At 52.5% G+C, this 25,793-nt stretch overlaps 2 protein-coding genes across 2 annotated transcripts in view; one reads left to right on the top strand and one right to left on the bottom strand.

Annotated features, from left to right (window-relative positions):
- Positions 1-1,112: 1,112 nt before the first annotated feature.
- On the top strand, positions 1,113-14,618 carry RCOR2 (REST corepressor 2). The gene is given in 14 exon segments (XM_087943159.1): positions 1,113-1,146; positions 1,149-1,241; positions 4,404-4,460; positions 5,400-5,480; positions 6,797-6,849; positions 7,040-7,201; positions 8,929-9,053; positions 9,933-10,002; positions 10,580-10,795; positions 11,787-11,864; positions 12,906-12,963; positions 13,843-14,063; positions 14,155-14,228; positions 14,230-14,618. Coding segments are annotated over 14 exon segments (1,587 nt in total). The 5' UTR covers positions 1,113-1,127; the 3' UTR covers positions 14,510-14,618.
- Positions 14,619-15,579: 961 nt separating this feature from the next.
- MARK2 (microtubule affinity regulating kinase 2) overlaps positions 15,580-25,793 on the bottom strand; it is a 51,905-nt gene continuing 41,691 nt past the window's right edge. The window contains exons 16-19 of the mRNA XM_087943220.1: positions 24,502-24,752; positions 22,369-22,395; positions 18,652-18,696; positions 15,580-17,848 (exon numbers count right to left, since the gene is read on the bottom strand). Of these exons, the coding sequence (XP_087799346.1) occupies positions 17,143-17,848; positions 18,652-18,696; positions 22,369-22,395; positions 24,502-24,752 (1,029 nt within the window). The 3' untranslated portion in view covers positions 15,580-17,142. The remainder of the gene's footprint in view (positions 17,849-18,651; positions 18,697-22,368; positions 22,396-24,501; positions 24,753-25,793) is intronic.

Genomic DNA, 25,793 nt, shown 5'->3' with positions numbered 1-25,793 from the left:
TGGGGGAGGAGGAGGAGGAGGAGGAGGAGGTGCGAAGGCAGGCGGGGGACTGGATCTACTTTCTCCCAACCAGCAGCCGGAGAGGCAGAGCGGGGCGGACGGGGGGACGGCTGGGGGGGGGAGGAGGAGGAGGAGGAGGGAAAGCGCCGGGCTGCGACTCATTGTGTGAGCGGGAGGGGAAGGGAGCTGGTGGCGGCGGCGGGAGGAGGAGGAGGAGGAAGAGGAGGAAGGAGAAGAAGGGGACAGCGCTCGCAAGGAGCCCTCGTCCGCAACTTTATTTTATTTTTATTTTTATTTTGCGCTTCAAGGGCCCCGCCCGCCTCGGAACGGGGGTGGGGGCGGGGGGCAGAACTCGCCTTTCTCCCCTTTGCAACTCCGAGTTGCAACCTCCCCTTTGCACAAGTTGCTGCATCTCCCCAAAGAAGGGGGGCGCGCACAGGCTGTTTTAAGGGCTCGAGGGGAGGGCTTCCAGGGGGCAAAGAAAAGCCCCTCCCCCGTTTTTTCAGCTCTCTCTTGTCTTCTTTTCTTTTTTAAAAAAATCCCCCCTTCTGTTTTCCCCGTGTTTTTAGGGAGAGCATCCGGGGTCCTTCTCGGCGACGCCCCCTGCCCACCCCTCCTCCTCCTCCTCTTCCTCCTCCTCCTCTCCCCTCGGTCTCCACTCCCCCCATCCCGGGACTCGGCGCCCCCTGAGGCTTCCCCCCGCCGCCCCTTCTCGCTCCGCCTGCGCCCGGTCCGGGAAGTTTAACGTAACTTTGCAAGGCAGCAGCAGCAGCAGCGGCGGCGGGTGGGTGGGAATCCCACGCGAGAAGGAGGGAGGGGAAGCGGAGCGCGCGGCGAGGAAGAGGAGGAGGAGGAGAAGCCGAAGCCTCGGCGCAACCCACCCACCCGGCCAGCCAGCCAGCCCTCCAGCCGGCCGGCCGGGGCTTCTGGGTCGGGGAGTCCTCCCGGCCCGCCCAACTTCGCCCCTTTGCCTGCCTGCCTCCCTCCCTCCCTGCCTCCGCCGAGCGATGCTGGTTCTCGGGCGGCTCTGAATTTGGGAAGTCGGGGCAGCCGGTGGGAGGAGGGGGCGGCGGCGGCGGCGGCGGGGCACCCCGGCTCCGTCTTCCCCCGAGAGGCCGGGGCGAGCGATGCCTTCCGTCATGGAAAAATCGGGATCCTCTCCCGGAGCCGGGCCAAGTCGGCGACCAACGGCACCCACCCCAACTCCGAGGACGAAAGCAGCGAGGAGGAGCACTCGCACGGTGAGCCGAGGGCTGGGGAGGGGGGCGTCGGGGAAGGAGGAGGAGGATCGGGGTCCTCACCTGGGGCCCACAGCCCCCTGGGTGAGGACCCCAATGGGGGCAAAGGGGGGCGTAGGGCTGCCTCGGACCTCGCCGCCCTGCTTTGCGCTCTCCCCATCTGCCTTCGCCCTGCTGGGGTGGGGTGGGTGGGGGGAATCCGGGGGACACGACGAGTGTGTGGGGGGGGAAGGGGGCTGATCTGGAACCCCCTCCCCCCTCCGCCGTTGGCTGGCCCGCAACTTGCCAGCCCAACAATAACAATGAGGCGGTGGGCGAAAGGGGTGGGCAGCGCGGGACTTGGAGTTTATGCGGCGGGGGTGGTGGAGAAGGGGAGGCCAGAGGTCTGGGTCGCGGGGGTGGGGAGCCTTGCAGCCCTCCCCCCGCTCCCGGGGTGAGACAATGCACTGCCCCCTCCTCCCGCCGTCGGGGGTACCTTTTGGGCGATCTCCTTGCCCGCCTTCCCCCCCCCAGGTCCGCCAGTGGGGGCGAGGAGGAGAAAGGATGCTTCGGGCCGCTTTCCCGCCCCCTCCTCCTCCCCCAAGCCTAAAATGGGGAAGTTGGCTTTGAGAGCGCTCCATTGGGTTTACCCCCCAGCCACCCCTTAGCTCTTGCTACCCTTTAAGCATGGCGGGGGTGGTGCTTCCTGCACCGCCCGCCCCCTCCGCCGGCTTTGTTTAGCATCTCTAGGGGAGGGGATGTGGAAGGAGCCTCCCCATGCCTGGGGCTGGGGAGGGGGGGGTCTATTCCTCACGCAGCCACGCTTCTCGGATTGGGGGTAGGGAAGAAGCGTGCTTGCAAGGCTGCTGCTGGGTCCGTGTTTTCCTGGGGGGGACCAAACCTCCTTCCCACCTTGGTCAGCTAGCAGACCCGGCCCCCTTTGGGGGCTTCTGGGCCAGCTTTGCTAATTCCAGCCCTCCCCCACCCTCCCCCAATGATTACTTCCTTGGTGGAGGGGCAGGGAAGGACAGCTCGGGGCTGTTTCAGATGCCATCTGCCTCTGCCAAGTCATCCCCACCTCCCTGGAAAGGCCCACTAAGGGCCAAAGCTACCTGGGTTTCCCCCCAGGAAATGCAGGAGGTATTGTGTCTCTCTGTGTGTGTGTGTCTCTGTGGAGGAGGAGGAGGGGGGGAGAGGAACAGAGGTTGCACGAGGCCCCCCCCCCCCAGAAGCCACAAGGTGTTTGGGAGTTGAAATGGCCCACTGCCACCTCTCCCATCCCATCCTGGGGGGGGGGGAAGAGAGGCTGGAGGGTGGAAGTTACCCCAATTCTGAGGTCCTTCCCAGCTGCCCCCCCCTCTCAAAAAAAAACACACGTGTTCCTGGGACCTTGTGCCAGGAAGGGAAAGCTTGGGAGCTCCTTGGCATGTCATTGGCTAAATGTTTCCAGATCTTGCTGCTGCTTAGCAGCTGTTTGAGGATATCAAGGGAGGGAGGGAGGGAGGAAGGGAGATGGAGTAATGAAGGGGAAGGAAAGAGAAAGAAGGAAGGAGGGAGATGGAGTAATGAAGGGGAAGGAAAGAGAAGGAAGGAAGGAGATGAAATAATGAAGGGGAGGGAAAGAGAAGGAAGGGAAGGAAGAGGAAGGAAGGAAGGAGGGAGAGGGAGTAATGAAGGGGAGGAAAGAAAGAAGGAAGAGAAAGGAAGGAAGGAGTGAGTAATGAAGGGGAGGGAAAGAGAAGGAAGAGGAAGGAAGGAGATGATGGAGGAGTAATGAAGGGGAAGGAAGGAGAGGGAGTAATGAAGGGAAAGGAAGAAGGAAGAGAAAGGAAGGAAGAAGGAGATGGAGTAATGAAGGGGAAAGGAAGAAGGAAGAGAAAGGAAGGAAGAAGGGAGATGGAGTAATGAAGGGGAAGGAAAGAGAAAGAAGGAAGGAGGGAGATGGAGTAATGAAGGGGAGGGAAAGAGAAGGAAGGAAGGAGGGAGATGGAGTAATGAAGGGGAAGGAAAGAGAAGGAAGGAAGGAGATGAAATAATGAAGGGGAGGGAAAGAGAAGGAAGGGAAGGAAGAGGAAGGAAGGAGGGAGGGAGAGGGAGTAATGAAGGGGGAGGAAAGCAGGAAGAGAAAGGAAGGAAGGAGATGGAGTAATGAAGGGGAGGGAAAGAGAAGGAAGAGGAAGGAAGGAGATGATGGAGGAGTAATGAAGGGGAAGGAAAGGGAGGGTGGGAGGGAGAGGGAAGGGAAGGAAGAAAGGCGGCTGGGCAGTAAGGCAAGTGTAACAAAGGGGAGGGAAGGGACAGAAGGAGAGGGGAGGAAGGAGGGAGAGGGAGGAATGAAGGGGAGGGGACAGAAAAGAAAAGGGAGGAAGGAGTAACAAAGGGGAGGAAAAGGGAAGGAAGGAAGGAAAGAAAACCCAATCAAAAGGACAGAAGCTGCTGGGGGAGGCAGGAATAGACAGGGGGGCTCAAACTTTCATTGCAGAGGCTGCCTTGGCAGGTTTCTCAGTTATTCTCTTATTGTTTTCTGGTGTGTGTGTGGGGGGCGCCCCAAGTGGGCCTTGATTCTCCAGCCCCCAAAGGTCTGTGATTCAGGGACACGTGACCTGGATGCTAAGACAGCAGGCAAGGACCAGGAGTTGGGGGGGGCTCCAGCCTCAGGGGCTCTTCCCCAACTCTCCTCTGGCTTCACTTTGGAGAGGATCAGAGCGCTGGTTAGTGGGGGAGGGAATATTGGGGGGAGAGAAGGCTCCCTTGGGCCCCCAAGTGGTCTCTGCTCAAGCCACCTCCCAGCTCCCATCAGCAGGCCAAGGAAGCAAAAAATAGAAAGGGGAAAGGGGGGGCCATTCAGGTGAGGGCTTTTGGCATGGGGGAGGGGGTTGCCATTGTTTTAACACATCTGCAAATCCGCCCCCTCCCCTCTTTTGGCCCAAGTTTTTTCCTGCCCCCCCAGAAGATGTTGGATCCAAATGGGGTGGGGGGAAGGCAAGCAAGCCCAACTTCTGGGCATCTGGGGGCAGGTTGCTTGGCTCTCCTGCTTGTGGCAACTCCCGCACCCTCAGGAAGCCAGTTGTGTGTGTGTGTCCCCCCCTCCCCTTTTTGCCTCCTCCCCTCCCCCCTGTTAACTTGAGAGTTATTTTTCTTCTTGTTGTTGTTGTTGTTGTTTTGCCCTCTCTTGTCCCTTTGCAGATAGCATGATCCGTGTGGGAGCAGATTACCAGGCAGCCATTCCAGAGTGCAAGCCAGGTAAAAAAAGGAGGGGGGGAAGGGGGAGGGGGAGGGAGGGCAGGGAAGGAACAACCCCACTCCCACACACACACACACACTTTTGCCGGGCTGCAGGCAAATGGGAAAGCTTGCTTCCCCCCCCCCACCCCCGCTTCCCTCTTTATTTAAACTAAATTTTTGCATCCCAGATTGCAAGTGACCTGTGCTAAAGTAAATACATATAATCCTTCTAGGAGGAGCAGGCCAGAAAAAAAAGGGGGGGGATTGGGGTGAATTGGGTGAGGTGTGTGTGTGGGGTGTGTGTGTGACCTCTCTCCGCTTGCCCCTTGGCCACCTTTCCTGGCAGTTTTCCCCTCCCCCCCACTCTCAAAAGGCATCCCTCTCTCCGGAAAAAAAAATAAAAAATAAACGTCCTGCCTGTGGTCTCCTTTCCATCCTTGCAGTCCTGCCTTCCCCCCTCCCTTAAATTAACCTCTTTATAATTTTATAATCTTTATAAATTAACCTCTGAATAATAATAATAATAATAATAATAATAATGATAATGATAATATAACATAACAATAATGATAATAACTATAATAATAATAATGATAATAACAATAATAATAATAATAACAATAACAATGATAACTATAATAATAACGATAATAACGATAATGATAACAATAATAATAATAATAATAATAATAATAATAATAATAATAATAATAATAATAATAAAAATAAATAAATAAAGACCAAAGCAGCAAGCATGAATGAGGATATCCGCTTACGGTGCAGGGAAGGACAGGACGGGGCAGGCTTCTTGACCCCCCCTCCTCCCCCGTCCATTCTCCTCTCCCCCTCCTTTGGGGGTGGGGAGAGGGATTTGGCCTGTCTGTGTGTGTGTGTGTGTGTGTGTGTGTGTGTGTGTCCCCGTCCCTTAATGGCCCCTCTCCTCTTTTGTCTACCCAGAGAGTCCAGCTCGGTACAGCAATAAGGAGCTGAAAGGGATGCTGGTTTGGTCCCCCAACCACTGTGTTTCTGACGCCAAATGTGAGTGCGAAGCCCCCTCCCTGGGGAAAAGAGCAGGAAGGGACCCTCAAATCAATGGCCTCTGCCTTATTGTGACCCCCCACCCCAATGCCCCCCACCCCACCATCCCCCCAATGCACCCCCCCATCACCAGAGCCTTCTTCCTCCAAGCTATTTTGATCTCCGCATGAATTGACAGTTTCTCTCCCTCCTCTCTCTCTCCTTCCCTACTGCTTGGAGCCCCCTCCTCACCTCCAGAAGCAACCCTGCCCTGGGTTTTCTAGGAGGGGGCGTGGGTGGGTGGGTGGGATTCCATCTATTCCACCCTCAGCTGGTAGCACAGCCTTTGATTGGCAGTCCTCCCTCCCTCCAGAAGCAATTGTTATGCCGTTCATGCGCTCCCAGGTTTTTTAATCTGGCTGGTATAGGAAGCTGTGGCGGGGAGGGGGGCGTGAATTGGCAGCAGGAGGCAGTTCGGCCTTTGCTGAAGTGGGGGGGCTGGGGGGGCATCAGGGTTGGGGTTCGGGGGTCCCGAGGGGTTACTTGGGAGCGGCACCCCCTGAAAGGATGGCGGAGGAGCAGCAAAGGGCTGCAGCTGAAACCTTTTCCCAGCGTTGTTGTGAGATTGGAAACGAAGGCGGTGTCCAATACGGGAAGCCCTCGACTTACGACGGTTCACTGAGCGACCGCCCAAAGTTACAACGGCACTGAAAAACGTGACTTCAGACCGTTTTTCACACTTACCACCGTGGCAGCATTCCCCGTGGTCAGGTGATGAAAATGCAGACCGGCTCGTATTTCTGACGGTGTTCCCCCGGGGTTACGTGATTCCCTTTTACGACCTTCGGACGATAGCAGTAAGACTTACGCAGGTAGTCCTCGACTTAACGACCGTGATTGAGCCCCAGATTTTATGTTGTTAAGCGAGCGTGGCCCCATTTTGCGAGCCTTCCTTGCCACAAGTCTGAATTTTAATCGCACAATCGTGGGGATGGCTGCAAAGTTCGTCACTGTCGAAAAACGGTCATAAGTCATTTTTTCCAGCGACGTCATAACTTTGAATGGCCACTAAATGAGCAGTCGTAAGTCAAGGACCACCTGTATACTACTTTAAAATAATTTTAGTGCCCCCTCTGAGCAGATTACAGAATCAGCTACGTTGCCAAAAACCCGGGTCCCTTGACAAGGGCACTGAAAAAAGTCAACTTTTTTCCCCGTCCTCTTGTAACGTCAGACGGACACTAAACGAACCATCGTAAATCAAGGACTACTTGTCTTATTGATTTATTGCTCCGCCCCCTTTCCAGAGCCTGAATTTTCTCTCTTACTCCCCCTAGTGGACAAATACATCGCCATGGCCAAGGAAAAGCATGGCTACAACATCGAACAGGTAAACAAAGAAATAGCATTAAAGGCCCAGCCAAACTTCCCATCCTAGTCAAGTTCAGCTTTCCCACAGGAACTAGAAACTTATTTTAAAGGGACTCCCACCTCTTCAGGCTGGGGAGAAACAGGTTTTTTTTTCCCCTCCCACGTCCGCGGTCTCAATCTCTTTTTTCTTTCCCCCTTCCCAAAAACAGGCTTTGGGAATGCTCCTGTGGCATAAACACGACGTTGAGAAGTCGCTGGCCGATTTAGCCAACTTCACGCCGTTCCCCGATGAATGGACGGTGGAGGACAAAGTCCTCTTCGAACAAGCCTTCAGCTTCCACGGCAAAAGTTTTGCTCGCATCCAGCAGATGGTAAATAAATGCCCCATTCGGCCTCACCCAGTGGTTACGGCACTGCTGTGGTGAGACGGGTTCAAACCATGTTACTCTTTTCTTTCTTATCTGACAGCCAGTGAAATTGACTGACATAACTTGACGTAACGATAGCCAATGAAGTTGATTGACATAACTATAGCTGATGAAATTGATTGACATGATAGCCAATGAAGTTGATTGACATAACTATAGCTGATGAAGTTGATTGACATAACTATAGCTGATGAAATTGATTGACATAACTATAGCCAATGAAGTTGATTGACATAACTTGACATGATAGCCAATGAAGTTGATTGACATAACTTGATGTAACGATAGCCAATGAAGTTGATTGACATTATAGCCAATGAAGTTGATTGACATAACTTGACTTAACGATAGCCAATGAAGTTGATTGACATAACTATAGCTGATGAAATTGATTGACATAACTTGACATGATAGCCAATGAAGTTGATTGACATAACTATAGCTGATGAAATTGATTGACATAACTTGACATGATAGCCAATGAAGTTGATTGACATGATAGCCAATGAAGTTGATTGACATAACTTAACGATAGCCAATGAAGTTGATTGACATAACTTGACATGATAGCCAATGAAGTTGATTGACATGATAGCCAATGAAGTTATTGACATAACTTGGTATAACTATAGCCAATGAAGTTGATTGACATAACTATAACTGATGAAGTTGATTGACATAACTATAGCCAATGAAGTTGATTGACATAGCTTCACATAACGAATGAAGCTGATTGACATGATAGCCAATGAAGTTGATTGACATAACTTCATATAACTATAGCCAATGAAGCTGGTTGACATAACTATAGCCAATGAAGTTGATTAACATAACTTGACATAATAGCCAATAAAGTTGATTGACATAACTTGACATAACAATAGCCAATGAAGTTGATTGACATAACTATAGCCAATGAAGTTGATTGACATAATTTGATATAACTATAGCCAATGAAGCTAGTTGACATAACTATAGCCAATGAAGTTGATTAACATAACTTGACATAACGAATGAAGTTGATTGACATGATAGCCAATGAAGTTGATTGACATAACTTGATATAACTATAGCCAATGAAGTTGATTAACATAACTTGACATAATAGCCAATGAAGTTGATTGGCATTACTTGACATAACGATAGCCAATGATGAAGTTGATTGACATAACTTGACATTGATAACCAATGAAGTTGATTGACATAACTTGACATAATAGCCAATGAAGTTGATTGATATAACTTGAATCTAAGAAAAAAGGAAAAAAAAGTGAAAATGGATGAATGAATGAGATGTTTTCAGTTGCAGGTAGTCCTTGACTTATTTGAAGTTACAACGGCACTGAAAAAAGGGACTTATGACCATTTTTCACACTTAATGACCATTGCAGCCTCCCCGTGGTCATGTGATCAAAATTCAGACGCTTGGCAACTGAAATAGCTTCAATTGCATTGTCTGTGAAGCCAAACCCACAAGGTTGGCCACAGTGTGGATCCCATCAGACCTTACACTGAGGGTGGATCATTACACAAAAGCTTCTTAGAGGCTGGATTTCTTGACCATAAACCCTCTCAGGAGAAGCCTGACCGGGTGATCATCACCTTATAACAACTGAGGCACCAACTTTTCTGTCTGTCTCTCTCTCTCTCCATCCATCCATCTTGTGTAGCTTCCTGACAAGTTAATTCCCAGCCTGGTGAAATATTACTACTCTTGGAAGAAGACCAGAAGTCGGACAAGCGTGATGGATCGCCAAGCCCGCAAATTGCTCAGTAGGAAAGAAAAGGACGACAGGTAATCCACTAAAGGGATCTGTCTGCCACGGGGCATAAGGAAGGAATGTGCTCGTTTTGGGGCGATCGGGAGAGCTTGGTAGGTGGTTATGTCACCCCCCCCCCAAAATATGGTCTCCTGTAGCTCTTCAGGGCTGTGTGTGTGTGTGTGTGAGAGAGAGAGAGAGAAAAAGAAAAAGTGTGTGTGAGAGAGGGAGAAAGGGGAGAAAAAGAGAAATGTGTGAGAGAGGGAGAAAGGGAGAAAAGAGAAAGTGTGTGTGAGAGAGGGAGAAAGGGAGAAAAAGAGAAAAAGTGTGTGTGAGAGAGGAGAAACAGAGTGAGGGAGAGAGAATGAGAGAGAGAGGTAGAGAAATAGAGTGAGAAAGGAAGAGTGGAAGTGAGTGTGTGAGAAGAGGGAGATGAGAAAGTGAGAGAAAAATTGTGTGTGTGAGAGGGGTAGAAAAAGAGAGCGAGAAAGAGGAAGAGAGTGTGAAAACAAGAGAAAGTGAGAGTGAGAAAAATGTGAGAGAAAGGGGAGAGAAAGAAAAGGTGTCTGTGGGTGAGAGAGGAGAAAGAGGGAGAGAAGAGAGAAAGAAAGAGAAGAAAGGGAGAGAGAGGGGGTAGAAAAAGTGAGAGAGTAAGAGTAAGCATGTGAGAAGAGTGAGAAGAGAAAGGGAGAGAAAGTGTGTGTGTGTGTGTGTGTGTGAGTGAGTGAGAGGGGAAGACACAGATGAAGAAACGGACCAACCACAGAGATGTGTTTTTATGGGACTTTGCATCTGGAAACTGGGAACAAACTAGGATTAAACCCCTGATTAGGTGGAAACAGGATCTAGGATAGGTAGGTCTGGGGTGGCTGGGAAAGACTCCACTCCAAGGTGCCGCATTTTCTTCCCCACAGCAACGATGAATTAGAAGACCCCCGGCAGGCCAGTGAAGGGGAATTCGATACCATGGATCCCAAGAAGGAGGTAAGGGACGAGGAAGGCTCCCTCGTGCAGACGGAGTCCAACCGGGTACTAATGACAGGAAGTCCTCGACTTATAACCTTCCGTTTAACAGCGGTCGGAAAGGTACAATGGCATGGGAGAAAAATGGCTGTTTTTCACCAGCCTCGCAAGCATCTCCCGCCGTCACTGGATCAACATTCAGGCGTGTGGCAAACGACTCGTCTTTTATGATGGTCGCAGTGCCTCCCTTTTGCGGACCTCCCGATCATCGATGGGGGAAGCCAGATTCACTTAACAACCGGGGTTGCTCAATTAACGACGACAAACCCCTGCAGTGAGAACGGTCGTAAAACGGAGCGAAACTCGCTTCGCCAACGGTCTCACTCAAGCCATGGAATTTGGGTCGCAAAATCGAGGACTCCCGGTAACCGGATCAAGAGCCAGAGGTGTTCTGGGAAAGAGAAGCTCCGCCTGGCATCCTCGTCCTACGACATGGGAGATGGGGTGACCCTGGTTTTGAGAGCTGTTCAAGAAGCGCATGGAAGTTGACTTCCCCACAGCCTCCCGTTTCATCCCTTGCCCCCCTCTCCCCCTCCAGCCTAGTTATCCGAAGCCCCCCAGCAGCAAACCTGGGCCCATGAAGAAGGAGGTGCAGCTGCCCCAATATCGCCATCATCCTCTCCGTGTTCGCCGGCGCCCCCCGAAGGGCATGTATCTGAGCCAAGAAGGTATCACGGGACTTTCCACCAGCCCTGACGTGGCCCTGCTCACCTTGCGCCACCTGGACTCCCAGCTGGTTTCGCTCAAACGCCAGGTATCCACTTCCAATCCAAAATCTTATATAATTTTTTTTTAAAAAATTGAATGGGGTTCCTTATTTTTTAAAAGGTGTGTTTGGCAGGTGAGGATTGCTGAAGTCACAGGGGGTGCAGAATAGAAGCCGAGTTTAAAGTGTTGACTTTCTTCCATTTGAAGTGGGGGATAGAATAGAAATAGGAACAGAAAATAGAATAGGAAATAGGAAAATAGAATGAAATAAAATTAGAATAGAATTAGAAATTAGAATAGAATAAGAAGTAGAGAATAAAATATAGAACAGAATTAGAAAGTAGAATAAAGTAGAGAATACAATATAGAATAGAATTAGAATAGAACTAGAAATTAGAACAGAATAAGTAAAGATTAGAATATAGAATACAATTAGAAATTAGAATAGAATAAGAAGTAGAGAATAAAATATAGAATAAAATTAGAATAGAATTAGAACAGAATAAGTAAAGATTAGAATATAGAATACAATTAGAAATTAGAATAGAATAAGTAGAGAATAAAATATAGAATACAATTAGAAATTAGAATAGAATAAGTAGAGAATAAAATATAGAATAAAATTAGAAATTAGAATAGAATAAGAAGTAGAGAATAAAATATAGAATAGAATCGGAGGCAGATAATACAACAGAACGGAACGGAATGGAATCACAGAGTTGGAAGGGACCTTGGAGGTCTTCTAGTCCAACCCACTGCCTAGGCAGAAAACCCGGCACCACTTCAGACGATGGTTAATCCCAACATCTTTTTAAAAACTTCCAGTGTTGGAGCATTCACAACAACTTCTGGAGGCAAGGAGTTCCACGGGTTAATTGTTCTGTCAGGAAATGTCGCCCTAGTTCTAGGTTGTGGTAGTTTTATCTCCAGCTCCTTTTGGGTCTCCTCTTCCATCCTTTAAGCTTGCGGGGGTGGGGGTGGGGGTGGGGTGTTTCGCCCTCCCCCCGTTCTCAGACTCCCCATCCCTTCTGCGCCAGGTGCAGAGCATCAAACAGATCAACAGCAGCATGAAGCAGGCGCTTGGCGAGGGGATACACAAACTGCGTCCAACTGAGGTGAGCCAATGCGGGGAGCCCCAGGGAGGGAAGGACGTGAGCGCCCCAATTCATTCAGGGCAGGGGTGACAGGAGAGAGGTCCAACCTCGTGCCCCCCAAAATAGGTGGTAGGGCAACAGGTTGAAACGTCGTTTGGATTTATTTAAGAGTAAGGGAGCCATTTTGGTACAGCCAGGCCTAGGCTCCAGGCTAGGAACTAGGTGGGGGAGCTCTAGTCCCGCCTTTGACTGGGAGACGTTGAGCCAATCACCTGGAAACTCTAGTTCTAGTCCCGCCTTAAGGTGTGAAAACTGACTGGGAGATGTTGAGCCAATCACCAGCAGGCAGTGAGTTCTAGTCCCGCCTTAGGCGTGAAAGATGACTGGGAGACTTTGGGCCAATCACCAGGAGGCAGTGAGTTCTAGTCCCGCCTTAGGCGTGAAAACTGACTGGAAGATATTGAGCCAATCACCAGCAGGCAGTGAGTTCTAGTCCTGCCTTAGGCGTGAAAGATGACTGGGAGACTTTGGGCCAATCACCAGGAGGCAGTGAGTTCTATTCCCGCCTTAGGTGTGAAAGATGACTGGGAGACTTTGGGCCAATCACCAAGAGGCAGTGAGTTCTAGTCCCGCATTAGGTGTGAAAACTGACTGGAAGATGTTGAGCCAATCAGGAGACTTGAGTTCTAGTCCCGCCTTAGGCATGAAAGCCGGCTGGGAGACTTTGGGCCAATACCCTAGTATTCTATCCACCTTGCAGGGCTGTTGTAGGGAGAGGAGGAAGGAGCATTAGACACGTTCACTGCTTTCAGTTACTTATAAAAACCATAAAGGCGGATGCAGAAATAAATGTGGAATCTGTAGGAGTTCAGTTCATTCCCTAGTATTTGTGTAACTGAATTGGGGGCAATATTTGGAGAGAGCAGCAGGAGGACCCCCTGAAGGATTTTGGGGGGAGGGGGCAGTGCCTTCCTGGTTTTGGGGTTCCAAAGTGCTCTGCGGGGGGGGTGTCAAAAAGGGTGTTCCCCCCCGAGATTCAATTCAAACTGGTAAATTTTGCAGACTAACATCAAGTTCAACTCCCGCTGGACGACCGATGAGCAGCTGCTGGCAGTGCAGGGTGAGTTTCGCCCACTTGCACCAGAAGGGTGGGCCGCAGAGAAATCTAACCCCAGAGCAACCCCCCACCAAAAGCAATTAATCCAGGCTGTGCAGGAACACAAGGCTGCGCCACCCACATGGCCAGCGGGAAGCCTCCCCGCCCACTCACTCCTTACCTGGCAAACTTGCCTGCTAAATTGCTATTTTGTCTTTTTCCAACCATCATCTGTTCTGCTGTGCCGGGAGATTTAGATTAGCTAGGAAGGAGGAAGCGGTTGGATTTCTTGCTTTCTAGCGAGTCTTTAGATCTTCGGCTCTGCTTTTAAGCACAGCCGAACCTCCCTTAGGACTGAAGGTTCTGTTATTCAGTGCAGACTCACGGCAAGTCAATTTTATGTGACAGACTGAGCTAGCCGATGGCAGATAGATAGATCACTGAATGATTCTGTGAGCAACTCAACCTGCCTGATTTTGAGTAAAAGTTGCTTTTTTATATATAAAAAAAATCAATATTTATATAAATATTTACATACAAGCCATGCCCACCCAGTCACATGACCACCAAGCCACATCCACAAATTAGGCCACACCTACAAAACCAGTAAGCGGTTCCTGGGATTTAAAATTATATGAGTTTGGTGGTCCCTGAGGTCCAAAAGGTTGGCGACCCCTGTTCTAGGGCCACCATGTGGAATGGGTGGGAGACCCCCCCACCACCACCACCCAGGATAAATAAGCAGTTTCCCCCTGGGGGCACCAGGGAGCCTTTGTCCCGAGTTCTGACGGCTTCGACGCAAGAGACGGGGGTAGCCCCGTTCTTGCTGGCCATGTGGCGCTATGCAGGGCGTCCTGTTCAACCTTGGCTTTTCTCCCCCTCCCCACCCCTTTCCTGCGGCAGCCATCCGGAAATACGGCAAAGACTTCCAAGCCATCGCTGAAGTGATCAGCAACAAGACGGTGGCGCAGGTGAAAACCTTCTTCGTCAGCTACCGCCGGCGGTTTAACTTGGAGGAGGTGCTGCAGGAGTGGGAGGCGGAGCAGGAAGGCCTGAGTCCAGGCCCCGCCCGCGGCAGCTCTCCCCCCCAGGAGCAGAAGAGCAGCAGCGAGGAAGAGGACGAGGTCAGGGGGAGGGGGAGGCCTTGGCGGGGGGATGCCGGGCACCGTTGGGGTACCCGGCATGGCGCTGACGTCATTCCTTTCGTCCTTCCAGGTCCAGATCACCGCTGTATCGCGATCTGTGCCGCCGCCTCCAACCCAGCCGCCCCAGCCTCCTCCTGCGCTTCCCCCCCCTCCCCGCCTCCCCCCGGCCTCCCCCCGTGGCACTCTCCCAGCCTCCCCCTTTGCTGAGGCCCACCCTGCCGACCGCACCCATGCTGCACCGCCAGCCGCCCCCCCTGCAGCAAGGCCGCTTCCTGCAGCCCAGACTTTCGGTCAACCAGCTGCCGCCTCCGCTCATCCGGCCCGCGGGGTCTCGCCAGGCCGCGCAGCGGGGAGCCCAGCACCCCCCAACGCTGCTCAGCGGGACGGGCGAGCCACCCCCTCTGCCCTCCTTGGGGTCCCTCTGAAGCGGGGACCCCCTGCGCCAGCCTCGCTGCGGCCCCGGTGGGTGGGGTTCGGCAGGGAACAGTACGAACGGTACGGGCGTGGGTTGAATGCAGTGGGGAGAGGACGAAGAAGGGGGCAGCAGGAGAAAGAGAGGGGGGAGGGGCCTTTCCACTCCTGCCCTCCCCTCTCTCATAGTTTGGAAAGCTGGCAGCCCTGGATGGGGTGATGCTGGCATTGGGGCAGGGGGCTTGGCGGGTTAAAGAGAAAACAGTAGAAGATGTAGCTTTTGAATAGGACTGAATACATTCCCCCTGCTTGATGATGAGTTGAGGGGGAGGGGAGAAAAGCCGGGGAGGGGGCATGTCTCCCAATTTTGGGGATGGGGCAGGGGGGGGAAGAGGCCGACTGCTTCCGAACCCGATATCCCCATTGCCGGAGAACGAGGACTTGGAATTTCTACGCGGACGACGAAAAAGCCCCGATCTGCTCTGTACTTACTCATCGGTTCTCCTCCTGGAAGCAGCGTGCGAGCGTCCCAGGGCCAGCTGTCGATCGCCTTAAGAGGAAGGAACAGGACCGTTTACGTGTCCCCCCCCTTCAAAAAAAAAACTTTCTTCGAACCTAGCAACCCCCTACCCCTTCGCCAAGACAGCTCAGCGCTGACCGGCTCCTTTTAAGAGTCCAACGTGGCATTTTCAATAAAAGATATTTTGGTACAAGTTTTCGGGATGGTGCTTGATTGGAAAGTGGGGGGAGATAACCCCCAGATGCATCCTCTTTCCCCCACCCCCATCATTTTGGAAAAACAGGCTTGGAGCGTGTGGTTCTTTTTTAAAAAAAATTCTTTGGCTTTAATAAGAAACCCGGCCAGTCTTCCCAGAGGTGTGACAGGTTCTCTGGCTGGAGCAGGAAGGAGTGTGCTTCCCCCCCCCCCCAGGAAAGATTGCTGGTCCCCAAGTCCTGGGGGGTGGGGGGATTGGGTGGGCTGGGCTGCCCAAACTTCTGTCCCTTGGGTCAAGTTGGGATGGGGACCTCAAGTGGGGTGGGAGCAAACGTGGAACCAAAAATAGGAATCTTGACGCTAGAGAGGTGCTTTCTGGAAAGTTTTAATCTAGAACCTGTAAAACTACATCAAACGGCAGCATCCTTAGAGAGAGAAAAGAGAGAGAGAGAGAAAGAAAGAGAGAGAAGGGAAGGAGGGGAGGGGAAGAGATGACCTCCCCTCCCCAAAAGGACATGATCTTCTTTCTTTTTTAAAAAAAGGCAATGTTGTGATGAGAAATTAAACCCCCCCAAAAAAATAACCACTCACAAAAACCGAGGTATCAGTACAGTTATATACAAACCAGGCGTGTACATGTGTGTGTGTGTCAGTGAAGGGGATGCAGAGCCCCCTCCCCAGGACCAAAAAATACATTCTCAAGGGGGGCGGGGGCAAAGGTGACAACGAAAGAACCCCAGAGAGAGTGCCAAGCCAAAGAGAAGGCAAAGGGGCTGCAACCCAGGCCCCAGTCTTTTTTTTCCCTTTTCTTTCCTTTTCCTTGTTTTCTTCTTCTTCTTTTTGCTCTTGTGCTTTGGAAAGGGAAATAAAAATTGGGGAGGGGGGGGGGATTGGAAGGAACAGGAGCCATGGGTCATTTCCCCCCAGACCCCTTCTCTCTCCAGAAAGCCAAGGGCAGCAGCAGCAGCGTACCTGTGACGGGGCCTAAAGCTCTTCAACCCATCCTGAACATCCCAAAGGAATGTGGGATCATGCGTGTGTGTGTGTGTGTAAACCCCCTGGCTGTGCTGCCCCCGCAAGCAGGCCTGTTCCACAGCCAGCTTCTGGTGTGTCTCCCTCCCCCAATGTTTGGGCATGCCAGGGAAGGGAAGGCTAAGCCCCCCGCCCCGGAGTGGAGTGATGCAGCATTCAGGACAAGGAAACGGACTCCGTTGCACAGGTGGGTGTTGGGGTGCGTCCCCCGTTGTTGGACGCTGTGTGTGTGTGTGTGTGTAAACAGGGTGCTAACCAGCCCAGGGAGTGACCTTCTACCACCATGCCTGTATAAAGGGGAGGGGGGGACATGGTAAGGGGGGGGGAGGGGGACAAAGGAGGGATGGATCAGGTTTGCTGTGCCATCTCAACAACCGCACCCCCTCCGTTCAACCCCCAATTAGCCAAGGAAGAGCCAAAAATAAAAATAAAAGATCCTTGGGAGGAGTGTGGGCCTTTTGTTGGCGGTGTGTGTGTATTGGGGGGGGGTTGTGTCATCTGCAGGGACCAGGCCGGGGTGGGGTGGGTGGGTGAGAGAAACACCTTGGCTGGGGAGCAAGGAGGCACCTGGCTCCCATCGTTGGCAGACGGACACACCGTCCTGCGCCAACATGCCCAGCGAAGGGTCCCCCACCCCTTCACCATCCCTGACCGCCTTCTGCCAGCTGCCGCTCTAAAAGGACCCTCTCCCCCACAACCCAATTCCCGAGGGGTGGGTGGGGAGACTACCCCCCGTTGCAGTTTGGTAACATGGCAAACCCTGTCTTGTGTACAAGGAGGAAACTGGGGGCGGTGAAGGGAGGGGGGAAGAGAGGAAGAAGGGTAAAAAAAAAAAAAAAAAAAAAAAAAGGAAGAAAAAAGTACCACGGTCGCCACGGAGACCAAAAGGGATGCTTTCCCTCATCCAGACAGACAGCTCTTGGGTACCCTCCCGTTCCTGTTGCCACGGAGACCAGCTAGGTGGCTGCCAACCACAATCCCACGCACCCTGTCTCCATGGAGATCCATCAGTGGGAAGGGGGGAGATGGAGAGGCATGTGGGGGGAAATACCCCCGGCTTCTCCCCCTTTCACCCTGCCCCCCTCCGGCCCCCTTTTGCCTGTATGGCCCGGCACCCGGGACCCCCTTTTGGGGAAGCCGCGGCCGTCTTTCCTCTTGACACTCCCACCTCCCCTCCGTCGCATGTGCGGGCCAGGCGCAGGCCCCCTCCTCTTTTTCTCCCGGGGAGGGGTTTGGCCTGTAAAGCTTGAGTTCGTTGGCGATTTTGGAGGCAATGTTCTTGAAGGCCATGGAAGTGCCCGATATCCGCTTGAAGCGGACGCCGTTGAGCGAGAGGCGGGGCAGTTTGCAGACTTCCATCTCCCACTGCACGAAGGCCTCGTGGCCCGGGGAGCCGTGCATGCACAGAAGCATGTACTTTTCCTGCAGCTCGCACTGGCAACTGTTCGCATCCAGCACCTTCCGGATCTCCTTCATCATCTCGTTGGGCTCCATGGAGCTGGTCGTCTTCATGCTCCAGGTGAAGCGCAGCGACCGCGGCTTGGCGTCCCGGTTCTCGTCCCGGTCTTTCTCGCCCCCGCCACCGCCGCTACCCATCATGTGAGGCCTGCCGGGGAGGGGAGGGGAGAGGAGAAAGGGAAAAGGGTGAGGAGGGAGGAGGAATTCTTCTCCCCCGTGCCCCTCAGACGGGCACCGGTGTGCTGCCCCAGTCCAATCCGTGACCAGAACGTGACCCAGAAGAGCTGGGGGGAGGGGGGAAGAGGAGAGATGAAAAGAAAAAGAATTAGAAGAGAAGGAGGAACAACTGTGGGGTCCTTGGTGCTCTCTAAGCAGAGTCGTTTTTCTTGCAGACGTTTCGTGACCCAACTAGGTAACATCATCAGTGCTAGACTAGAGGTGGGGGTTTGGAGGAGGAAGAGGAGGACTGCAAGGTCCTTAGTGTTCTCCAAGGGTGGTTATTTTCTGGCAGATGTTTTATTACCAAACTGGGTAACCTCATCAGTGCTAGAGGAGGTGGGAGGAGGAAGAGGAGGATGATTGTGGTGTCCTGGGGTTCTCTGAGCGCGGTTCTTTTCTTGCGGACATTTAATTACCCTACAAGGTAATATCATCAGTGCTAGACTGGCGGCGGAGGAGGAAGACTCTGAGGCGCTCTCCGAGTGTAGTTATTTTCTTGCAGACATTTCATTACCAAACTAGGTAACATCATCAATGCTAGACTAAAGGGGGAGGAGGAGGAGGAGGAAAAGAGAGAGAAAGAGGTCAGGGCAAGGAAGAGGTGTAAGAATGGAGGTAGGTGCCAAGGAGCAGCCTGGCCCTGCTAGAGAAACAGACCGAGTGGACCCACTCGGACCCGAGTGGACCCGAGTGGGTGGGAAGCCGCCCCCGCCAGCCCTGGCTGCGTCTCACCTGAGGGTCTCCACGCGGTCTTTGCTTTCGGGCTCATGCGGGTTCCTCAAAAAACAGAGCAGGAGACAAGCCATCAGCACCCTCCAGTTAGCACTTCCTGCCCCTGGTTTTTGTTTTCGCCAAGCCATGGGAGGGGGCTTTGAGGTATTCAAAAGGCGGGGAGGGGAGGGGGCTAAGGGGCGGTGGGGCCCCCAGGCAGAGCGGGCAGCCCCACTCGGTTGCTTTGCATGCTGGGATCAGCCAAGGCAGCCTCTTTGGGGGATGGGACGGGAAAAGCTACAGGGTCAGCCTTGGGTTTGTTTGTCTGGGTGCAAGCACCGTTTCTCTAATCCATTCCCAAAGAGCAGAAGCCACGGACAAAAAGCGAGGAAGAGGAAGAGCAGGGGACAGGGAACAGGCTGAGCCGCGGAGTGAGGTGGGGGGGCTCCTGGTCTGGACGCTAGGGAGGTCTGCCACGAACCCCACTGGGTGGTCTGAAGAGCCAAGGGTTCAACCCCCAGCCTCTCCGAAGGAAAGATCGGCACAACCTCCGAAGGCAGCGCGGCTGAATCGGTCTCTCTTTTTGGCCATGACCGACGTGGGAAACGGCTGCATTTTGTGGGAAGCTGCCACATTTCATCTCCTTTCGCTTTGGTTCTGATCCTGCCAGTTTAGGGGGACGCTCCCCCGAACCCAGCCTGACTCAGTGGCCTTCCTTTTCTCTCTCTTTCCTTCCTTCTCTTCCTTTTCTTTATTTCCATTTTCCTTCCTTTCTCTTCCTTCCTTCTTTGCTTCCTTCTTTTCTTTTTCTTTCCTTCCCTCTCCTCCTAATTTTTCTTTCTTTTTTTCCTTCCTTCCCTTCTTTTTTGTTTTCTCTTTTCTTTCCTTCCTTTTTCTTTTCCTTCTTTCTATTTTCCTTCCTTTCTCTTCCTACCTTTTTTGTTTCCTTCTTTCCTTTTTCCTTCCTTTCTTCTCTTCCTAATCTTTCTTTTTTTCCTTCCTTCCTTTCCTTCTTTTCCTTCCTTTTCTTCCTTTTTCTTTTCCTTCTTTCCATTTTCCTTCCTTTCTCTTCCTTCCTTTTTGCTTCCTTCTTTCCTTTTTCCTTCCTTCTCTTCCTAATCTTTCTTTTTCCTTCCTTCCTTCTTTTTTTTTCTGTTTCCTCTTTCCTTCCTTCTGTTCCTTTTTCTTTTCCCTTCTGTCCATTTTTCTTCCTTTCTCTTCCTTCCTTCCTCCAGGAAGAACAGAAAAAGCTTCTTGGGTGAGAAGCAAAACGCTTTTAAAGCCCAAGAAAGTCCAGCTGCCTTTTGCAAAAAGCTCCTTTTGGGGGCAACCGTGGCCCAGCGTGCTGGGGTGCTCCTAACCCTTCTGGGCCCATGCGCCTTGAAAGGGGGGGCCCTTTCCCTCTGCCCGTCCCTTTCAGGAGGCGCTCTCATGCGCGAGCATCGCACCCTCCCTGTGCAAAAGGGCAAAGCAAGGCAACTCCAGAGCCCTTGGGACCCTGTTTCTCTCAGCAGAGGGTTGCAGGTTGAGAAGGGGGCGGGCTATCTTGTAACACCCCTCCCCTCTTTTTGGGGGTGGGTGGGGGTGGGGTGTGTGGAATTCACACATACGCATTCTCTATTCTGCCCAGCTCTGCTCCAAGAGAAGGACTCTGGGTCAATTTTGTAGGTCAACACTGTTGCTGTACCAGGTTGGAAAGTTGAAGGTTGAATAAAAAAGGATCTATCTTTCTTTCTCTTTTTTTTCTTCCTTCCTTCCCTCCTTTCTCTTTTTTCTTTTTCTTCTTCTTTCTTTTCTTCCTTCTCTCCCTCCCCCTTTATCCCTTCCTTCCTTCCTTCCTTTTCTTCCTTCCCTCTTCCTTCCTTCTCTTCCTTCCTTCCTTTCTCTTTTCTTCTTCTTCTTTCTTTTCTTCCTTCTCTCCCTCCCCCTTTTTCCCTTCCTTCCTTTTCTTCCTTCCATCTTTTTTCCTTGCTTCCTTTTCTTCCTTCCTTCCCTCTCTCTTCCTTCTTTCCCTTTCTCTTTTTCTTTTTCTTCTTCCTTCTTTTCTTCCTTCTCTCCCTCCCCCTTTATCCCTTCCTTCTTTCTTTTTCTTTTCTTTTCTTCCTTCCCTCCTTCTTCCTTTCCTCCCTTCTTCCTTCCTTCCTCTTTATTCCTTCCTTCCTTCCTTCCTTCCTTCCTTCCTTCGGGGAATGCAAAGGACTGCCAGGAAGCAGATGTTACTGAAGCAAAAAAACAACACAATTCTGCTTATTTTCTGTTTAAACCGGAGTTAATGCAAGTGGATGCAGCTGGCTTGATTCCATTTACTTAAGCCTGGCATCTCGCAGCTCTCGCACACACGACTCTGTAGAAGTGACGGCTGAAAACTGACAGCACAACTTCCTCCCAATTTGAGAGGAAACGTATGGGAACTACAGCATGAGACCCAGCTTGTCTGTGGCACGCTACACAGGCAATTCCCCGACTTACAACAGTTCATTTAGTGACCGTTTGAAGTTACAACGGCACTGGTTCGAATTTATGACAGTCGCAGAATCCCGGGGGGGTGTCACATGATCCCCTTTTTCGACCTTTTGACAAGCAAAGTCAGTGAGTGAAGCCAAATTCACTTAAGAACCCTCTGATTAACAACAATGGCGGTGATTCACTTAACAACCGTGGCAAGCGAGGTCGTAAAACAGGGCAAAAAACCCACTGAATGTAATGTCTCACTTAGCAGCAGAAACCTTGGGCTCGGTTGTGGCTGTACGTCAAGGACTACCTAGACAGCCCAAAGCCAGTTTTCTCTCTTTATTTTGATCCCAGATTCCTTACTGTTTAGGGGGTGAACGTACCTAATTCTTCCTCCTCCTATTTTATCCCCAACAACAACCCCATGAGGGCTGAGAGAGAGAGAGAGAGAGGGGGAGGAACTGGCTCAAAGCCACCTGGCTGCGTCTAAGAGGCAGGACTAGAACTCTCTCAGGCGCCTGGTTCCTAGCCCAGCAACTTAACCACCAGGCCAAAGTGGCTCTTGTAAATTTACCTTTGTGAACTCACTGTTTTCCCCTTGAAAAGCCCCCCTTGGGGGTGCAAACCCCCTACTCCCCAGGGCCTCCATTTTCATCCCCGAGGAGGACCGTGAAGTTCTCCTGGACGGGCTGAATCCCTGTTCGCCCACCTCCCGCAAGCTAAGCCTGAACCTTCAAGGCCGCGTCCAGCAAGCAGAGCAGAGGGATGTAGCCCAGCTCCTCCTAACCGCCACCATGCAGGGAGAAGAGGGATTAGTGTGGGGCAGGAGAGGGGAAGGAGGGGTGGGGGGGAAGATTCTGGTTAGAAAGAGCAGAGGCCCAGCCAAGGCAAAAACCACAAAGATGGAGAATCACCTTTAAAGAGACAGCCTTCTCGTACGGTTAATCCCACGCCAGACAACTTATTGGCGACCCAGATGGGACCGAGTGGAAACAGCCCCTCCCCGACATCCCGGTGGGCTTCCCTTCCTGCAGGCCAAAAGCTAATAAGACCACCACCACTACCAAACTGTCCCTTTAAGGGTGCCCTCTGCGTTCACACACAGCCACCCTTGGCCATCATGGGTCGGGACGGGGGACAGAGAGCGCGAGAGAAAGAGAGAGCGAGAGAAAGAGAGAGAAAGAGAGAGCGAGAGAAGCTGGCAGGGAGGAGGTGAGTGTTGCATGAGAGGAAGGAGGAGGAGGAAGAGGAGGGAAAAGAACAAATTCCAGAGTGACGAACGCCTACCTTCTGGCAAACCTGAAAGACAGATTTCTAGAAGGGGAGGGGGTAAAAAAAAAGGGAGGGGGGAGGAAAAAAACACAGTGGTGGGTGGATGAGCAAGCGTGAAAGTGTGAAATGAACAAGCCATGGGTCCCGGAATAGGCCGGTGCCCCCCTCTTCCCTCCCCTCCCCAGATTTGTTCTGGGGGTGTCTTTGAGGAAAGGGAGGCTGATGTGAACAACCCCCCGTTTTTCATTCCTTCCGTCCAACGCAGAAAGATGAGCAGCCTCCCTGTGTCTCAAACTGGGTGGGTGGGGCTCCCCAAAATCCCTGGTCACCTCTTTCGGAAGGCGAGAGGGAGTGGGGGTCACCCCTGCTCTCTCCCGCCCCATAGCCCCCTCTGGCTGGAGGCTGCCCAGGGAAGGACCCACAGAAGGACGGGGGTGAGTTGAGGGGGTGGGCAGGAAGGAAGGTAAAACACACAGCAAAAGAAAAGGGGGGGGGCTGGAGACAGGAGGCGTTGGACTGCACAGAGGTGGGTCATCCCCCCCCCCCTTCCCAGACTCCCTCCCCTCCCTCTTGGGGCCTTGCGAAGGAGGAGGAAGGTTTACAAAACAGCCTCTCTCTCTCACACACACACACACACACACACAGTTTGTGGTTTGGGCTTGCAGCCTTGTCTGATTTCGGGCCTTCTTCCAATACCAAATAGGCTATTTTGGTGTTTCTCAACCTTGGATGCTTTTTAAGATGGGTGGACCTCAACTCCCAGAATTCCCCAGCCGGCAGAGCAGAGATCAGAACCAGCAGAACAGAGCAGAAGGTGGAAGGAGAATTCTGGGAGTTGAAGTCCGCCCATCCTAAAAGGGCCCAAGGTTGAGAAAACCAAGGTTGTTGTTTTTTTACATGGTTTTGAACTGCTAGGTTGGCAGAAGCTGGGACAAGGAACGGGAGCTCACTCCGTTCCGCGGCGCTAGGGATTCGAACCGCCGAACTGCTGACCTTCCTGATCGACAAGCTCAGCGTCTTAGCCCCTGAGCCACCGCGTCCCCCTTCCTTCCAACTCTTGTTATTCTTAGTACTACAGGGGTCCTGTGATCAGGAGCCACCCCACCCACTCCATCCTGGGCTTTGCAGTGACAATGCTGGCTAAGCCACCCTGAATGATAGCTTGTTATTCCCCAGCGGTGTTACTCCAAATAAAGTCTCCTCTTTTGGGGGGAGGGGAGATTTCTAGGCTGTTCTTGCATCCCAGACCCACTTGGGGATGGGGCTGGCTTGCCTGCTGAGGGCCCCCTTTCTGGATCTTGCTAGGGAGAGGTTGTGCCCCAGCCCCGTGGAGCCCTGGGGGCATCTGAAAGCTGGGTGAGCTCACCTCCTCCCCTTAAAAGAGCTGGTGGCAGCTTTGGATTCTTGGCACCACCTGGAGTGTGTGTTATCTGAGTGTGGACCAATAGCACTAGCACCTTATAGCAATAGCACTATTATATACCGCTTTATCGTGCTTTTACAGCCCTCTCAAAGCAAGAGTCAGCATATCTGTGTCTTCCTTTGCCCACCTCGGAAGGACGGAAGGCTGAGTCCACCTTGAGCCTGGTGGGATTCGATCTGCCCAATTGCAGTAGGAGTAGCTCACAGTACTGCACTTCTAACCACTGCGCCACCGAGGCTCTTAGACTTATATACCGCTTTATAGTGCTTCACAGCCCTCTCTAAGCGGTTGACAAGAGTCAGCCTCTTGCCCCCAACAGTTGGGGTCCTCATTGGACCAACCTTGGAAGGAAGGAAGGCTGAGTCCACCTTGAGCCCGGTGAGACTCAAACTGCCCAACTGTAGGCAGCCGGCAGTCAGCAGAAGTCGCCTGCAGTACTGCACTCTTAACCACTCCGCCACCGCAGCAGACAGCGGACTGTGGGCGCTGTGGCCTCGTGGTGGGGATCTGTGGGAGGGGAGGGAGAGAGGGAGGGGCAGCGGGGTCCGACACACACAAAGAATCAGCCAGCATGCGCCCCTCGGAGCCCCCGGGAAGAGCAGGGACGTTTCTGATAGGGGAGGAGAAACAGGGCATGTCTGTCCCATCTCACCCTCACCCTGCCCCCCCGCCTCCATGCAGTCACGCCACCCCGGATGCAGTGCTCTCGTCCTTCCCCGGCTCACCTGCGTACGAACTTGGAGGTGAACTTGCTGAAGAGGCTGCCCGAAGCCCCTCTCCGGCCTTGGCTGTTGCCCGAAGGCGAGGCGGGGGTCAGTCCGTAAGAGAGGTTCTGCTGGTCCCGGACCGGCCGGAGCTGCCCGGCGTGGAAAGTGCTGCGGCTCTGGATGCCTCGTGGGAAGTTGGTGCGCTCGGGGAGGGCGCTGCTGATGTTGTGGGCGGAGGGGGAGGCCACAGGAGCCCGCTGGGGGCTGTGCTGTGGGGAAAGAGGAGGAGGAGGTCAGTCAGGGGAGGCCAGACGGAGAGACCCTCCGCCCCTCCGCTGACTTGGGAGGTGTGGGTGGCGAAGGGAGAGAGAAGCCACGTCCTACCCACGCATGCTGGTTTGGGGTCCCTGGGGAGGGGGTGAGCGGAGAGCCGATCCATTGGGTCAGGCCTGACAAGCCATTTTTAGATGGCATCCCAGGGGTTTCTCCCCCAAGGATGAAGATGGAGGAGGTGTCAGGGCTCCGACAATTCACCCCCATTCAAATCTTGAGTCTCTAGCCGCATCTCTCAGAGTTAAAAAATAAATTATTTATTAGGAGTGAACAATGCCGGTGCTACCTGGGTGCAGCTGACTCTTGAGACTCATCATTCATTTCCCCTTTGACCCTGGTCTTCCTCCCACCCCCTGGATCTATATTCTCCAATGGAACACATCTATAGCCAAGAGTCATCAATCATGCTCTCCAGTAATAAACTTGTGCGCCAACAGCTTCGGCTGCCTAGCAATTATCTGAAGCATTTAAGGAATGCACTGCTTCCCCCACTCCCTTTCTGCTGACAACTCTAAAAGACCAGAGAAATATTTTTGAGTTGACAGGAGGCTTCTACCCTGACGGTGGGGTAGCTGGATTGACTTAACTACCGAGGCCCAAAAGACTGTGAAATAAGGAGTTGTCAGCCGATGTTTCACTTAGTGACTCCACTGCTTGGTGACGGAAGGCGTTATGGTCCCACTTGCCTTCGCAAGTAGAGAACTACCTACAAAATGGATTCCCTTTGTCCCGGGCATGGAGAGGGGGAAGCAAACCCAGCAGGAATCACCAACATTGTCCTGGCCGGTGGGTCCCAAACGAGCCAGGATCATAAGCCAATTGGAACCCGGAGACCCAGGGCCATGAAGAGGTGGAGGGCATGTTGAGGAAAGATGCCATGAAACCATGTTTCCCCCCTTCCAGCCTTTAGGCCAGAGAGGTCTCCAAACTTGTCCAACTTTTAGGACTTGTGGACTTCAAGTCCCAGAATTCTCCAG

This window comes from Notechis scutatus, chromosome 14 (genome assembly GCF_049901735.1).
Source record: "Notechis scutatus isolate UNSWTSFEM ecotype Mainland chromosome 14, rNotScu1.2, whole genome shotgun sequence".
In the NCBI taxonomy this organism is placed as follows: Eukaryota; Metazoa; Chordata; class Lepidosauria; order Squamata; family Elapidae; genus Notechis; species Notechis scutatus.
The sequence above is the reverse complement of the archived record's forward strand: the minus strand, read 5'-3'. Positions and strand labels throughout refer to the sequence as shown.